At 41.7% G+C, this 15,796-nt stretch overlaps 1 protein-coding gene across 1 annotated transcript; it reads left to right on the forward strand.

Moving 5' to 3' along the window:
* The first annotated feature begins 2,677 nt into the window (after positions 1-2,677).
* LIPML5 (lipase member M-like 5) lies at positions 2,678-15,345 on the forward strand. The gene is made up of 10 exons (XM_426515.8): positions 2,678-2,731; positions 5,531-5,669; positions 7,459-7,573; positions 8,464-8,662; positions 9,230-9,339; positions 10,645-10,781; positions 11,353-11,493; positions 12,610-12,681; positions 14,083-14,151; positions 15,105-15,345. Exons 2-10 carry the CDS (start codon positions 5,538-5,540, stop codon positions 15,336-15,338), a joined length of 1,209 nt encoding a protein of 402 aa, XP_426515.5. The 5' UTR covers positions 2,678-2,731; positions 5,531-5,537; the 3' UTR covers positions 15,339-15,345.
* Positions 15,346-15,796: the final 451 nt, after the last annotated feature.

Here is a 15,796-nt window from a genome sequence, read left to right on the forward strand (position 1 = left end):
CTTAGGAAACTCTACTTCGCACATTGACCTAAGAAAACACCAGATGCAAGTTTAAAGCTTATTCTACTTTACTAGACATTCATTCCAGCACTGCTTCATGTTTTCCAGGCTACTCCTCCTCTATACAATGTAGAACAGATGATTGTACCAACTGCAGTATGGACTGGGGGATGGACTTGCTTGCAGATGGATGCAGCCGTTTTACTTTCTCAGATTAAGAGGCTCCTCTATCACAAGGTGATTCCTGAATGGGCACACTTGGATTTCATCTGGGGATTGGATGCACCTTCGTGTGTTTACAATGAAATCATTGATCTGATGCAGAAGTATCCTTAGCTCACAAGCAGTAGTCCTACCTGGTTGACTTTCTCTGAATATGATCATTGATCTCAAGAAGCTTTCCACTGATTACATAATTTCTCATTTTATTGGGTTGACAGTTCTTGAAAGGCCTGTATAAACTGAGATAACTCTAGTAGTTATGGCATTTATCGGTTTTATTATTAGTAAGATGATAAACAGAAAGTAAAAACTGAGTTCACAGAAAATATTCAGTACTGTAAAAAGAAAAAAAAAAAAAAGTTGTCTTCATTTGAAAGAGAGCCCTTCTCCAGGCTGGAAAGGGTTTCTTTGGAAACAGTACTGAATTCCATCTCCTGAGGGAAATCTGTCTCTACAAACCTTGCTGCAGTGATGTAGTTATTGCATAACAACACTCACTGGAAGGGTAGCCTCCTTGGTTATTAGGTTACAGTATTATAGCTTTCTGTGCCTCCACAATGAAGTGTCATTAGGGGAAAAGAAATACAGTGCACTTAGGGTGTCACTTTTCACAGTAACACCCTCAGTCTCCATTTGAATCAAGCACCAAGATGGGTGAAGTCTGGGATGCTAACCAGCAGGTACAGCTGTTGCACTAAGATAATTTACAGGTGACAGTATATAACTATAAAGTGGTTCATAAACCAAACTAACCATGGCCAATGCCACTTCTGTCCCTTTCCCTTCCAACACAACCAGCAGGCCTGTTTTGCCTCCTGAGCACTCTGCTGAAGCCCATTTTTCTTCCTTGGCCTCCATAAATATAAAGTTTGAACCAATCAAATCAGCTTCCTTCCCGGCAGAGACATACCCTCCAGCCAATTTAAATTCCAAAATAAAAGGACAAATGCATTGCAGAGAGTAAGCCCATCAACAGACTTACTGCTGGTAAAAGGAAGTGAGTGACAGCTTGAGATCTAGTTTATGAGTTCGGTTTAGAAATGCAATAGCAGTAGCATCCCTCAAATTCACTTAGGAAAGAGACTTTAGCTATGCACCTATCTTGCAACTTGAGAGATCAAATAAGAGGCTGGGTGTTGAGATTTTTGTCATGGAAAATCAATAAAAACAGGCTGGACAAGTGGTACTGGAAATACCATGGAGACTGTTTACCTCACCTTAAGACATGAGGAGAGGTGTATCTTCATATTTCAGAGCCCTTCTAACTGAGAAAGTTATGCTTTGATGAAAGTTTATCACACAGAGACATCAAAGCTATAGTGCTTTACACTAAGAAATTATCTTTTCCATCATTCCACATAATGTTCTTGTTGTGGTGTAACTCCATTAGGCAGTTCAGCACCACACAGCCAAAACCATGACAGTTCTCTACTTTGTATGTAGAGTAGAACTGTTACTGTGGCTTCTCTAATATCCCGTTCTTACATCACTTCTCTCCTTCCTCCGCCACCCTACAGCATTGTATTAGCAGCTGAGAACATACAACTTTCATCTGCTGCTCTTCTAAAAGCTCAGCAGTCAGTCCATGACAAAACACAAGTTTTTCCAAATATATTTATGAGTTCATCGGCTGAAGGTCTGGCACTCAGGCATGAGAATTCTGCTTTGATTGTAGCCTAGGTAGCTGCCTAAGAAAACAAGGTGCCCTTCTAGCCATCATTCTAGCCATCAGTTTCAGTGAGAATGAGCCTCTGAGATGACCACAATTAATTCAGCAGTTAGGAAGAAGTCCCCAAAGATACAGTGTTTCCAAAGTTTGTGAAAATACCTTGGGAGAAACAATAACTCTTGTTTAATCTCTCCCTGGGAGAAAGGTTTTACAAAGCATTCAAGCCTTTGGTATGAGAGTGTCTCTATGTGAGCCATGTCAACACTGAGAGACTAATCGAGAATAATACGGATATCCAGAGCGTTGGTCCTCACTCATGAGCACGTTTAGGAATGTGTGTGCAATGATAAATTTGAAGTTAACATAAATAAATGCAGATCAGTAGCAAAAAGAATATTCTTGAGACAGTATGTTGAGAGAAATTTGACACTTCTTCCTCTTCATCCTAAAATATTATATTCAAAGCAGCCCTCAAGATGGGAAACAGTACAGGTCAAGGTCTGCCGCAGCCCCAGGGAACTGGAATGCCCAGGTCTGTGCTGAATATCATAACCACTGGTATGTAAGCAATTGTTAGCCTCTCCTGATCCATGGTTTTGTGAATTTAACTGGAAGATCTTTTTCATCAGAAAGATTTCCTCACTTCTAAAGCACTGCCAAATCAGCACTTAAACATGCTCTACAGTACATGCTGCCAACTCATGACACTCACTGTCCTGAAGTGCTCATTGTGTTTGGACTTCCTTTTATTGGCATAGGTTTCTGCCAGTGAATCATTCTGCTGCTAGAGACAGACAAGAAACTGCAGCAGAAGGCACAAGTAAGGCAGTCAGAACGGAGGTAAGTTGCCTGTACATGTGTGTTCATAATTTCTTTTTCTGTTGCCTATCTCCATAAAGACATGCAGTCTTGGTTTTGTGCAGTTAATTGTAAGACTAGATGGCTTGTTTTCTCTCTGATCTGTAAGCCTATTGCCGTGCATGGAAGTACATTTGCTCAAGTTAGAAGACAAGTAAGTTCAACCTGCACAGAAAAAAAAGAAAAAGAATGACTATTTCATTTTCCTCTACTTATTTATTCAGTCTAAGAACAAGGGAATTAAAGCCTGAGTATTGAAGCAGCATATGTAAATTGGACATTCAGTTCTTAAACTTCCGTGCATACATATGTTTTGTTAGCAAACAGGCAGATTCTCGTATTTATATGGATGAATTTCTGAAGGACTTGTAGCTTAGTTTCACTAACCCTTAAAAGTCCCAGAAGAGCTTTCAAGGGCATTTCTTTCTCTGACTTTTTTTCCTTCTAAATATGGTTCCTTTCTGACAGTTTATCATGTTCAGCATTTCATTATGGTCTCATTTCTCTTCAAGTCTTTGCTCCTGAAGCTTACCAGAGCACTGGCCTGCTAAGACTGGTGTTACTTAGCCTGCTGCATCTGATTCAGAAGGTGAATACCTGGAAGTCCGTGAGGCATGCCAGCTAAGCCATGTGATAATAGAGTGCTTTGAGAAAAAATTGCCCTAACAAGAGGAGCAATTTAGCCTCTCTGGTGCCCCAGTATGACTTGCTAGTGATTTGAAAGAACCTGAGACATTAGCAAAGTGTTTTCTTCCCAAGTGAGATTCCATGTACAGAGACAGGGAGCTGTATTTTACTCCCATTGGGACAGAGTAAAACAACAGAAAGCAGAAAGGGTTATTGTGCTGACTCAGTGTGTAGCTGGGAGGCTTCCTGTTTGGACAACAAAAATTAAGAAGTATTCAATATACAAACAGAACGGAGTAGTATCTGTTTTGATGCCAAGTTTAAAGCTTTGGGTGTTTCCAAACTCTGCTTCATCGCAGTTGTCTGATGACTCAGGAGGTTTAGCTTCTTTAAATTTGTTCAGTAAAATTTGAAGGTTAAATAGAAGATCAGAAAAAGGCAGAACTACTTTTTTCATAAGGAGATTCAGAGTGCAAAAATCTCTTTGGTACCTCTCCCTCACACCCATAAATCCTGATCATCTTCCTCATTACTTTCTAGGGAATACTCTCTTATTTTCCCTTGATCTATAGCTCAATTTCCAAGCCCAAATAAGAGTGGCATGTCTTGCTATAGCAGATGTCTTACATTAGAAGCAGACTCCAGAATGTGGAGAACCTCTGCCCTTCATTAAAAGATTCTCTGTGTTCATTGTACCTAGCAATGCATGGTTTCAGAAAGACTTGTTACTCAAGCCTGCTTAACCTCCTAATGCAATGGGTCTCCTATGAAATTCCCTCACAAACCCTGATGATCAGGCACACCTGCTGTGGCTGCCTTGGAGCTGTATGAATACTGGTTAGCTGCCTAGGTCACTTGTGCTGACTGCTCAGCTCATTGTAGAACATGTCATAACTGGTACAAAGCCCCTGAATAGTCCTTCCTCTCAGGAGCGTCTGGGAACCCTATCACTTCAGAGGCTTGTATCTCAATGTTGAACTTAGCAGAAGTTCATCAATGACATCAAAATATAATAACAGGATGGACAGAACTGTGAAAAAAGATAAACACCCACAGAAACAGAAGCATGCTCTGTTCTGAGGAAACCAGGACTACAAGACCCGTAATGTCCCCAGTCACCACTGGTGCGTCAGTCTTACAAGAAACCTTGGTGAGCTGAAACATTACATTGCATTACTCATCACTTTTGTCCCGTAGATCCTATTGAACTTTAGGTAGCCTTCCTGATCTTTAATATTGCTATCCATTTGCAGAATGGCTGCTACTTATCTTTTCCCAGATCTTATTCTCCCCTCACACAGGTAGACACAGCACACAATCATGATTAGATAAATTGGAGTTTTCCAGAAATGTAAGCCCAATCATGAGCTACATGGATGAATCCTTCTTGTGAATTTCTTCACATTGGAAAGAAAATTCCTATCCCACCTATTTCCAGCTCTTTTGTAGGCAAGAAGCACTGAACACAACAGTATTTCTTTTGCTATCCAAACAGATTCAACTCACAGTCCCCTAACCAGTAGCTCTCTTTGACCCGTGGCATGCTCTTCCCTTTCCTAGGGAACTTTGGAGATAAAATGTGCATGCTGACAAAAAGTCCAGGGAGGCTCACAGAGGGAATTGTTCTGTGGTCATCAGCTGGGTTCTGAGAAGACAAAGACTAAAGCCTGGAAGTGTATCTACTGTAGGAGGCATCAGCATAAGCTGTTTCTAGACAGACTGCACTCTCCAATTCCTATTCAGAATAGCTGCCATGCAGTCCAGCCAACAAAGAGCAAGGTGTTACCTCCCCACAACCAAGACAAGATTTTCAATAACAGCTACTTCTTAGAGAGAAAGGATAGAGGCCCTTGGCAAAACGCAGTCAGTTTCCATTTTATACTGCTCAAAAAATCAAAAATTCCATGGTTTATCAGTAGTAACAGCCATCAATTTGAGAGACGAAAATACTGGGTTCAGAATTAACAGTAGAAAAAAAGCAGGAAAAAATAAACATAACAGAGAAGACTCTGATGAAGTGGCAGCAATGGGTTGGTGAAGAATCCTGTGGCTATGGTAAATGGATGAGTCAAGCAACTCTACGTGCAGGGCTTCCTGTGAAATTGCAGCTCTCTCTTCTTAAAGCAAGCACACTGCATCTGCTCTTTCACACAGCCCCAAGATGTGGTGTCTCCTCGTGCTCCTGTGCTCCCAGGTCATTGCCTTTTCAGCAGGATTCACAGCACCCCACACTCTGAAATCAGAGGAAGGACTGTGCAGGAAGCAGCGCAACCCTGAAGACCTCATGAACGTTGTAAGTTGTGTCATATTCTCTGCATACCTTCTTAACGTGTCTTTCACAACACCACTACCACTGTACCATCACTAACAGGCCACGTGAGGAGGCTTAAAGAAGGGCCCGCTCCCTATTGCCCATTTTCCCAACCTGCCTTTCCCATAGCCACTGCATTCAAGTCAGGACTGCAGTGAGAGCCAGCTCTGAATGCAGTGGGGATGGACGTGATTTGTGTGTGTTGCACCAGGACACCAACACAGCACTGGAATAGATTGTGCCAGCTCCTGCTCTTGGCTCAAAGGGCCAGCAACTCCCCAGAAGCTGCTGGAGAGCACTGGAGATCCAGGCCACTGAATTCTAACCTCAGCAGCAACTGGTATGTGTCACATTCCAGTGTGTGACATGCCCACAATGTGACTGCTGGGTAGTGCACACAATACGCAATTTCAACCTGAACAGTAGGATTTCTCTGCCTGCATTTAGGGTGAACCTTAACAGATATGTGATGAACATGTGGCTTATAACTGTGACTCTTGCTTGCACAGTCGTCTCTCCAAATACACCTTGATGTTTGCAGCTTAAGCTGCACATAGGAAAAAGATCTGGGGGTATTAGTTGACAGCCAGCTGAACACGAGCCAGCAGTGTGCCCAGATAGCCAAGAAGGCCAATGGCATCCTGGCTTGTATCAGAAATAGCACATCCAGCAGAAGCAGGGAGGTGATCATCTCTCTGTACTTGGCACTGTTGGGGCCACATCTCAAGTACTGTGTTCATTCTGGGGCCTCTCACTACATGAAAGCCGCTGAGGCCTTGGAGCGTGTCCTGAGAAGGGCAACAAAACTGTGAAGGGTGTGAAGCACAGGTGCCAAGGGGAGCAGCTGAGGGAACTGGGATTGTTTAGTCTGGAGAAGAAGAGGCTCAGGCGAGACTTTATCTTTCTCTACAACTCCCTGAAAGGAGGCTGTGGTGAGGTGGGGGTCAGCCTCTTCTCCCAAGTAACAGTGATAGGACAGGAGGTAATGGCCTTAAGTTGTGCCAGGGGGGATTCAGGATGGATATTAGGAAAAAATCGTTCTTAGAAAGAACAACGATGCACTGGAACCGCTGCCCAGGGAGGTAGTGGAGTCTCTGTCCTGGAGGTAGGTGACTAGAGAGAAATGTGTAGATGTGGCATTGAGGGATATGGTTAGTGGGCAGGGTGGCTATGAGTTGATGGACTAGATGATCTTAGTGGTCTTTTCCAATCAACCTTAATGATTTTATGATTCTGTGCTCAGTACAGTAGCAAGGGAGGTTGAACCCTTCCTTCAACCAGCAGATTCTCACAACATTAAGTAATCCAAGTACAGCGAATTTGTAAGAGGCTTACATGGTTTACCTAACCACACTTTGGCAGGAAAGGACTCATTGTAGACTGAAGACAACATTTTTTGGCATAGTCTGATACTGATACTGGTGTACGTTTACTCTCTAGAAAGATTCCATCTGTATCAGCCTGGCACAAGGTGACAAATTATCTCCCTTGGACTTGCTGTGAGAGCCCAGGCAGTCTCCCTTGAGGAGAAAGCACCTGAACACAGGGAAACCTGACTTTTCACACTCCTCTCCCCAATCACCACACTTTACAGCATACAATTGATCTGTTACCTTTATTTTCAGACACATGGGTCTAGTGAGGAGGTGAAAGCTTTCAAGATTTGCAACGCAATGAATGCTGAGTGCAGCCAAGTGCTACCTGCCTGCCTTCCTCTGCTTCAGAATGGGATGGCTTGCATGTTAATAAGCTCTCCTTTGGCTTCCCACAGAGTGAAATGATTAAGTATCATGGATACCCATGTGAGGAGCACGAAGTTACCACAAAGGATGGATACATACTTGGTGTTTTCAGAATTCCCAGTGGGAGGAACATGCATAATACAGGTGTGACACAGCTGTAACACATAAGGAAGGTCTGGGATCCAACTCCTACTTGGGTACCTCCATCTTTTACACTTGCACATGCAATGGCATGTTCCATGCTTTTCCATCTCAGCAAAAGCAGCTAGCCAGGAACGTAGTCCAGATTCTGAATCCATCAGAATCTGCACGTTTAATGTCCCTGTCCTTATTTCAAATTTTTTCAACAATTTTGATATATTCCTGTTTTTCTCTCTCGTGTGCTGAGGGGGAGGGTTTTAGAGAGATTTACCATTAACATTCTAAGTAATATAGACTTAAAGTAGCAAACAGGGGCTTGACAACTGGTTAGGCACATCAGTAAGAATTCTCCTTTTTCTGAAAGACGGATATTCTTAAAGGTGATAAGAAATCAGGTCATCATGGAAGACCAAATGCATTTCATCTGAACAGAATTAAAAAATTCAACTTGGAATTCATGGTACCCTGGATTGTGCTACTTCATTTATTACTCCTTAAAATTATTCTATAATTTGTTTTGGGTGCCTTCCTTGGAGATCTGGACCAGCCTCATCATCCTCAAAATAAGGCTGATCAAAGTTAGATTGGGATCCACATGCCGTTCTGCATTTTTCAGCTGTAGAAAGATGGTTTCAACTTGTAAATTGACTGTCCAGAGAAAAAGAAGGTGGGGACTGGCCACCTCATTTTTTATTTTTTATTTTATTTGCCAGTCCTGACATGAAATGGTTAAACTGTTTGCATGGTACAAACCCTTCAGGTTTCTCAGCCCAATATCTATGCATAATTCTTCTGGGAGCTTCTTAAAGGAAAGTCTTAAAGTCTCTCACAAACTAAACTCTGCACTCAAATAAACTACTGCTCCAATATAAGAATATTTTAATCTTTTCCAGGACAAAAGCCTGCCGTCTTCCTACAGCATGCTTTTCTAGGAGATGCCACCCACTGGATTTCTAACCTGCCCAACAACAGCCTAGGATTCCTCCTTGCAGATGCTGGCTTTGATGTCTGGTTGGGAAACAGCCGAGGGAACACCTGGTCTTTAAAACACAAGACCCTTAAGCCCTCTCAGAAAGAGTTCTGGCAATTCAGGTACTGTGTGGAGGGGGAATTACTCAAGATAGAAGGCCCCAAGGGTACTAGATAGCTTCATCCTGATGGGGTTTTTGCTTAGCATCAGAAAACAGGGTCTGCACAATCTGAGGAGAATTAAAGAGACAGTCCACTAGTACTCACACTTGGGAGCACTGGCTGAGGAAGAGATTTCAGACTCTGGGAAATGAAAGAGAATGCTGAGGAAAAGGGAGGCAGCACTGAGAAAAGGAGATCAAGAAGCTCAGCTGGAACAGGTTGAGCAGCCTTGTCTGGAGACCTCTGATCTCTCACAACTGAAGTCAACCAAAAGAGAAATGTATTTTGTAACTCTTGCTAGTGAAAGCCCTGATTAAATTCACTTTCCCAAGGGCCACAGATGACAGTTTTGCACCTCTTCTGCTGTCATCCCAAGGCATCAAGCAACCTGGCAGTACAGATGTGTCTTTCTGTCCCTTTCTTTTCTTTGAGTGGATCTTGCTCAGTGCAATGAATGAGACTGACATTCAGTAATTCACACTGTGATAACTCAACTGCCTGCCAGCTTTCTGTGTTTCTCCTCTGTAGCTTTGATGAAATGGGTAAATATGATATTCCAGCAGAGCTGTACTTCATCATGAATAAAACTGGACAAAAGGATGTGTACTATATTGGTCACTCTGAAGGCACTGCATCAGGTAAGGTCAGGACACTTCTGGTTCACAATCATTTGTGTTCACACCTGATCAGGAGGTGGGTCTCCCCGCTGACTGCAGTTTTCCTTGTCTGTGGAGAAGGGCCTTCTGAGATTAGATTTCAGAAAAATTTCACATGCTTTGAAAACAGCTTTGGTTGCCATTAATAAGCAAAGAAATCTAACAGTAGTTAGAAATGTAGTCCAACTTTTTAAATAGTTAGAGACTTAAAAGCCATTTCTTAGGGTATACTTCAGATACTGGTACTGGACACTTTTCTTAAATTCTCCACATCTGGAATTTTAATCAAGTTCATCTTTTGTATTAAGATATACAATTATTTTCCTTGCGAACTGTATGGAAAAACTAATAAGAAAAAGAAATGCATGTAAAATACACAATTTCAAATAATAGAAGACAAAGAAGAAAAAACTTTACTAAGTTGTATGACTTAATGTCTATCTTATAAATACTCATAAACTATGCTTTAAGTAGTAACTGGCCACATTACCATTTAAAGATATACTGCCAGAGGCTGAAAATTAGGAACTAAAAAGCATTAATAACTTATTTTCTCCTAGAGCCAGCCTTTAGCATTAAAAAAATTTATAGTTTTTGAGTGCAATATTTTTTCAGCATCAGCTAAAAATGTCTGATGTTTACAGTTTGTGTAAGATTCATAAATGGATGTTGATTGAAAATGAGCAACAAACCACTCATTAGAGAAAACTGTGTGGAAAAAAAAAAGATGAAAATGTGGGAAAATCATATAACATCACAGGTCCAGATCTTTCCTTTGTTATCCTCTCATAAGAGATTATTAAAAGATTCTCAAGGCAAAACTAACTAATCATACAAATGCCTCTGGCATAAACAATCAGTTGAAAATTCTCAAAGTTTCAGCATTCAGCTTATTATTCTACTTCTCCATGGATGTACAAACACCTACAGTCATTTAAAAGCTATAATCTGAAATTTTCATTTCTTTTTATAGAGAGTTTTATGAACTCTAGAGGGGATCTGATCTTGTCACCTAAAACTCTTTGCCACGTCATCTGTAAAAACCGCTCTGATAAAGGCAATGTTCAGACATCCTGTCAAGTTCAGGATGAACTCTGCCTTCCAAATAAAATCATTTCAGGGTTTAGCATTAACACTTGCCTTAGCTAGAAGATGCAGCACAAACAAACACAGACAACAGGCTACGAATCTTGTCTCACTTCTCATTTGCTACCTACTTGATACTTGTTTATTTTTGCCTGTTGAAGATGTTTTCACTAACTCGGGTTGCCTCTTCTCTGTTTGCAGGCTTCATAGCATTTTCTACATACCCTGAGCTGGCTAAAAGGGTGAAAGTATTCTTTGCTCTGGGCCCAGTAACCACTTGCACACATGCTATAGGCCCTTTGATGAGAATAACAAAACTTCCTGCAGCAATGCTCAGGGTATGTCTTTCTTCCCCCCCACAAGGCACAAGACCCAGCTTAGCATCTCAGAGTCCAGTCTGCTCAGTCTAAACAGGAAGAGCTTTCAAAGGTGCAAGATACTGAGCTTGGGATAAACTGTGTGCTTTTGAAAATTCTCTTCTGAAACTCTGGGGTGGGGAAAACACTGGAGAAGAGAAAGCTGGGGCTTGCAGCAGGTCCAGTGAAGCAGGAAACTGTCTCATCATAGGGCTGTTGCTGTTAACTAGCATTTTGCTGGCCTGGTACAGGAGGAAGTAAAACAGCTGCAATAACAGCCATAACAATTTCAGACTTCAGAAATAAGTCAGCAGTGAGGCCACATTAGAAACTGAAGGATGGCTTCCTCCAGGACTGAAGAGAGTAAAACGAGCAGGAATGATTTGTGGTGCACCATGGGGAAAAGAACACTTCAATGGGTACTAGGAGGGCAAAACATTTCAAAAAATCTTTGAATACAGAGTTGGGAGGCTAGGCTATTATCAACAGTTTCCTGTATAAAATGTTCTTGTAACAGAAAAAAAAGAAGTGTTGCACTTTTCCCTTCCCTCAGTTAGCACTTGGCTGGAAAGGAGCCATGCACCAGATTGGATTTATGCAAGGACCTGTGACGCAGTTCTGTACAAACAGCGATAGATTTTGTGGCAAAGTGCTCTGTTATATAGCTGGGGGCAACATACAAAATCTGAACACGGTAAGTATATGCAAAAACACCTACTCAAAGTAAAATTAAAGTGATTTTGGAAATTACATTTTGCACTACATCATTAACTTTTTGTCATACACATTAATGTATATAAAACACAACATAGTTCTCAGCAGAGAGAATACGGGACATTGTGTGGACGAGGACTAGAGTTGATGATGAGACCAACAAGCAGACATACTCCGTCCCAGAAAGAAAAGGCTGAATTCAGTCTGTAGCCATATTGCATACGTCTCTAGGTATGTCCTTTTTTGGGGCCAGCCAGGCCAGAGTTTATATACACAGGTCATATACACATACTCTTTAAAAAGAGCCAATGAATGATGGAATCAGTCTTCAGTGTTCTTTAGTATGCAGACACTATGGTCCTTTGAACAATTAAAAAACTGGAAAAGTTCTGCTTCTCTTTCCAAATTTCAGACTGCTTGAGCCACAACTCAGTCCCAAAGAACTACACTAAGGAACATGTCCCATTTTTACTGTTGTCAGAAATGGGCCCAACAGTTCAATCCACAACATGGAGAACTACAGAAATTCCTTGCCCAGTGCCAGAGGAATGCAACACTATGAGATTCCTAGAGACAAGTACTTGTCTTGGGTTAGGTCACTAATGTTCTCCTCGAGGCAAGGTAAGTCTGAGAAAGAAACTGAGGGGATGGAATTAGAACATCCCTTCAAGAAAACAATAAACACAAGCAGATGAAAAGTCAGCCTGTGATTTGTAAGACTGCTTCTTTAGCACCTGGAGAAAAGTAAGGAGAAAATGAGTCTTCAAAAGACTTGTGCATGTGTGAAGGTTAAGCAAGAATTCTACTCCAAAAGGACAGGAAGGTTTTTTTTCTGCTGTTGAGGACCACAGGATTCCACAATGGTACTGTATTACATCCTCAGTATAAGTTGTTTTCAGGAAAAAGACCTGTGTACAGATCCATACTATTAATGAGCTACTCCTTATCTGCCTACCAGTTCTCTGTTTGATATTTGAAGAGTATCCTATTAAAATGGGGCTTTAAAACAGAGGATCTTGTTGCCCAGGTCCTTCTCATCTTTATCCTGTCACAGCACTGGATCCCTGCCTTTATAACAATTTTGCTTTCTCTCCAGAGTCGAATAGATGTATACGTAGGACATTCTCCAGCTGGAACATCAGTACAGAATATTATTCATTGGCATCAGGTATAACTGCGTACTGGCACATAAACAGACACTACAGCTTTTTATGCAACTGACAGGCTATGGGAAGTGCAGAGGCAGTGGTTCTGGGAAATTCCCACCATATCTTCTCACACGATGCCCTGAACAGCTGCCACTAGGGGAGCACTGCTTCTCACACCATTACCCTAACTGTCCCTTTGGTACCAGGCAAGATTTCCCCAGGGCACATCAGGCCTCACTGTGGCTGGGCTCCAGTGGCTTTCAGCCTTCAGCTTTGTTTTCACCTTGAAAGCTGCAGAAGAGCACTCAAGCACAGCCTGGGCACTTGGCAGGCAGTAGGAAGACAGTGGAAACCTGAGCAGGCAGGAGATGAGGCAGAACAAAGGTGTGATCCAGCTTAAAGCTCTCTCCCAGAGGGTTAACTGCAGCCTGGATCACCTCCCAGAGCCCCATCAGCAACACAAAGGCTTCTGCTGGAACAATGGGAATGTGAGGAACAGCCTTTTCAGCTGGCATCCTACTCTCAGACCTGAGTTTGAACCGGAACATGGCAAGAGAGTGCCAGCTCAGAAGCACAGCACTGCACGTGCACAGCACTGCAGCTGTTTCTGCCAGCACTGGATAAAAGAGTTCAACTCTCCAGCATCCAGATCATCAGCACCCAGATTCGGTAAATGAAAGCAAGGTAGCAGATTTCTATTGGCATCCTCAATTACTCAAACCTTCATCTCAGCCCACGTGGGAATAACTGAGGAAGGGAATCACTGAGGAAGTGATTGCCTCTCACCTTTCATTATATAAAACCACCCACTAATCACATTACTAACCAGGATTGAATTTTTAAAATGCACTCACCTTTCCACTAGAACAGATTCAATTTGGTTATTTTTTTTATAACAAAACTGATTCAAGAAGACTACTGCTAAGTGACAAACTAATTGCAATCCACCTACAGTAGCTGAACTCTTGTAAGAATAACACTGTCTGGAAAGGTCATCACTACTGTGAGCAGATCAGACACCACTGACACACAAACGATGTATCGTTGTGATGTGTGTTGGGAGGAGATATTATATATCACACTACACAACTAATAATAGCCCTGAGAGGTTCTAGATAGGTCCTCTTCCCAATGTGAAAACTGAACACAGCCCCACCTCACAACTAGCTGAAGTGACTCCAGCCAAATTTGAAAAACAAAGCATCCCAATGGTGGCAGCTGGGGAACAGGACAGAAGGTTAGCAAGGGCCAAGGCAACAAAGCCACTCATGCTATGGCCCATCCTGGGGAAGCCTGCAACTGGAGGAAGGGCTGGGAGGAACTGTCAATCCACTGTCTGATCCTCGTGTTCAATCACAGGGAGGAAAATACCACCAGCACTAACACTTTCATTTTATCTGTCCTGGTTACAATATCCACAGGTATTCCATGCAGACCGATTCCAAGCTTATGACTATGGCTCAAAGATAAACATGCAGAAATACAACCAGGTAAGGCAATATGGTTTTCCTGACAACTTCTACTTGGGTTCTGGCAAAACTAAGAGCACAAGACTTCAGCACGCACAACAGTTGCTACGGAATACCTGAAGTGTTTTGAGATAAATTTTCATCTGAGCCTGAACCTACTAACTAATGTGAAAAGTTTATTATTCACAGACAAAGCATAGACAGTTCCTTGTAGACAGCTAACAGAACTTCATTTTTTCTTTCCCTACTGATGCAGGGATGTATTCATTAATATGTTGATTTACCTGCCATTCCCAATAGACCAAGAGCCACAGTCAAGTCCTAGGACTGGATGAGTATGAAGCTCCAAAAAGTCCTCAAGGCCTGCCTTTCAGTTAAGGAAGAGCCTCCAAATGTGACCTCTCCATATGGTTGACAATCATTTCACTTTTAATTAGCACATTTTCCTTGGAGCATGATGTTCTGTACTACAGCAGGTTGCTTTTTACAGATTGAAAAGCTGCAAATACATCAGAGTTTTGTCCATGCACAAAATAACAAATGGCCAAATTATATTATTGCTACTTCAGTCCTAAATATAACAACTAAGACCAACAGTGGCACTCCTTGCCCCAGCATAAAATTAAAGAGATTCCTATGGTAGGTAGACACATGAATAAGCCCCACAGTCTTTTCATGGTAAATGAAGACACTGATCTTTCTACATCCATACCTATGATCAGAATAAGCAGATGTCAAAGTTCAGGACAACTCATAGCCATGCACTGCAGAAAGAGTCTAAGAATAGGATGGATTATTCCCTTCCATGATATGTAGGCACTGGGGCTAGGGAAACAGACATTAAGAGAGTGGACTCGATCCCTGCTGTTTTCCTGTAGTGAGTGCAGAAGAGAAACAGAAGTGCACAGAATCCTTTTTCTAAACACAGCTTCTGATATAACAGCATTCACTCAGATGCCCTCCCTTTCTTACAGACTACTCCTCCTGCATACGAGATAGAGAAGATAAGCACGCCCATTGCCGTTTGGAGTGGTGGACAAGACAAATTTGCAGATCTCAGAGACATGGCAAAGCTGCTTTCTCGGATTACTAATCTCTGTTATCATAAGAATTTTCCTGACTGGGGACACCTTGATTTTATTTGGGGCCTTGATGCAACTGAGAAAATGTATATGAAAATCATTGAACTACTAATAAAATACCTTTGAAATCACATGTACAGTGTTGATCCATTCAGTAAAATCTCTAAAATTTTTATTTCGTAGTAAGGATGATACCTGAGGAAAAGATAAACATAGAGAAAAGAGTAAAGAATACTACAATAGGCGTTTACCTGCACTTGTTTATTTCTTGCTTTCTGCATAGTTTCGAGGTTTTCCATGATGTTACTGTGACTGGTACTTCCTAAGAAAATTTCAGTGTATGGGAATAAAAATGGAAAACACAAATTATGTCACATTCTTCAAGGATAACTTAATTTGGACAGCTCTTACCTATACAAGACAGATTTTCCTAAGCCTAAATTATATGCTGTCTTGTATATCTTACATACTTCACAGTGCCATTATCCTATGTTTAAAATGAACCTTTTATCCACCTGACAAAGCACTTGGCTTTTTTTCTTTTTCCCTCCTCATATTTACTAACATTGCCATGATGAGCAAGA

Source organism: Gallus gallus, chromosome 6 (assembly GCF_016699485.2).
Source record: "Gallus gallus isolate bGalGal1 chromosome 6, bGalGal1.mat.broiler.GRCg7b, whole genome shotgun sequence".
Lineage (NCBI taxonomy): Eukaryota > Metazoa > Chordata > Aves > Galliformes > Phasianidae > Gallus > Gallus gallus.

What these genes read in the sequence shown, in the direction of transcription:
- LIPML5 (XM_426515.8), top strand. Translation starts at nt 5,538, where the DNA reads ATGTGGTGTCTCCTCGTGCTCCTGTGCTCCCAGGTCATTGCCTTTTCA. An exon ending in CTCTGAAGGCACTGCATCAG is followed by an intron (nt 9,340 to 10,644) that starts GTAAGGTCAGGA and finishes CTCTGTTTGCAG; the next exon opens with GCTTCATAGCATTTTCTACA. An exon ending in ATATTATTCATTGGCATCAG is followed by an intron (nt 12,682 to 14,082) that starts GTATAACTGCGT and finishes CAATATCCACAG; the next exon opens with GTATTCCATGCAGACCGATT.